The following is a 911-nucleotide window of genomic DNA, read 5'->3' as shown; positions in this document are numbered from 1 at the left end:
CTGCGATTTTATTATTGGTTCTTGTTCGTCAGTTTATTTTATTATTGTTAATTTGCCGCATATTGCTTACATTGAAAGAGCATCTCGAGATCTAGAGAGCTTGTGTATTAGTTGCCGATGCTTGTAGTTGTTGGGTTGTTGCTGTCGAAAGTGTAGTATCCAGAGATTTTTTTTCAACTAGAAAGGAAGAATAATTTTTGATAATCCACTTTGAAGTGTCTGTTTGTGAGCTTTTTTATCATACTTCTTGCAGCTGGGATATCTGAAGATAGCGATTATACGTCTGATATTTCCTTTCCTGTGCATTTGAACAATTCTTCAGCGCATCAGTTTGGTAACCATCTTCGAACCTGCTGCAAATCCACCGACAACGCCGAACAGCCTTCTTCAGTCAGAGTAGGGGAAAAGTTTTTCTTTTTCCTTTTCTGCGCATCAATATATATATATATATATATATATATATATAATTTATTTATTTAAATATTTTTACGAAATTATTTTCTCTTATTTTTGAACGTATTGTAGATGTCTTTGGAAGATGAACGAGACTATGCAACGAGCTCGAAGCAGAACGCCGAAGAGCAGTCGTCGTTTGAATATCAATATTACGACGAACAACACTTGGGTGAACCTCAAAGTCCAGGCTCAGTTTCAAGAGTGAATTACAACTCCACCGGTGTTCACGAGAATTCTTACCATGCAAATGACAAGGCAAGCAATTTTGACAGTAAAAACTGCCATCCGGAAGTGAACACCGCTGCTAAACGGCGTGCCAATCTCAGAGCAAGCAAAGAGAGGTAAGAAAAATAAAATGTGCAAATTTATTTTTAAAATATGTCCCTTCCATCTTCTGAGCTTGGAAATTGAAAAATTACTTTTATTAATGAGTATGTAAGTTGTGAAAACAGTTT

At 36.0% G+C, this 911-nt stretch overlaps 1 protein-coding gene across 1 annotated transcript; it reads left to right on the top strand.

Moving 5' to 3' along the window:
- Positions 1–525: 525 nt before the first annotated feature.
- Positions 526–797, top strand: Tsp_15389 (conserved hypothetical protein; the record flags this gene model as incomplete). The annotated part of the gene is made up of 1 exon (XM_003368711.1): positions 526–797. A coding segment is annotated over exon 1 (272 nt), but the record flags the coding sequence as incomplete, so codon positions are not given.
- Positions 798–911: the final 114 nt, after the last annotated feature.

The sequence above is a fragment of the Trichinella spiralis genome (assembly GCF_000181795.1).
Source record: "Trichinella spiralis strain ISS 195 chromosome Unknown Scfld2074, whole genome shotgun sequence".
Classification (NCBI taxonomy): domain Eukaryota; kingdom Metazoa; phylum Nematoda; class Enoplea; order Trichinellida; family Trichinellidae; genus Trichinella; species Trichinella spiralis.
The sequence above is the reverse complement of the archived record's forward strand: the minus strand, read 5'-3'. Positions and strand labels throughout refer to the sequence as shown.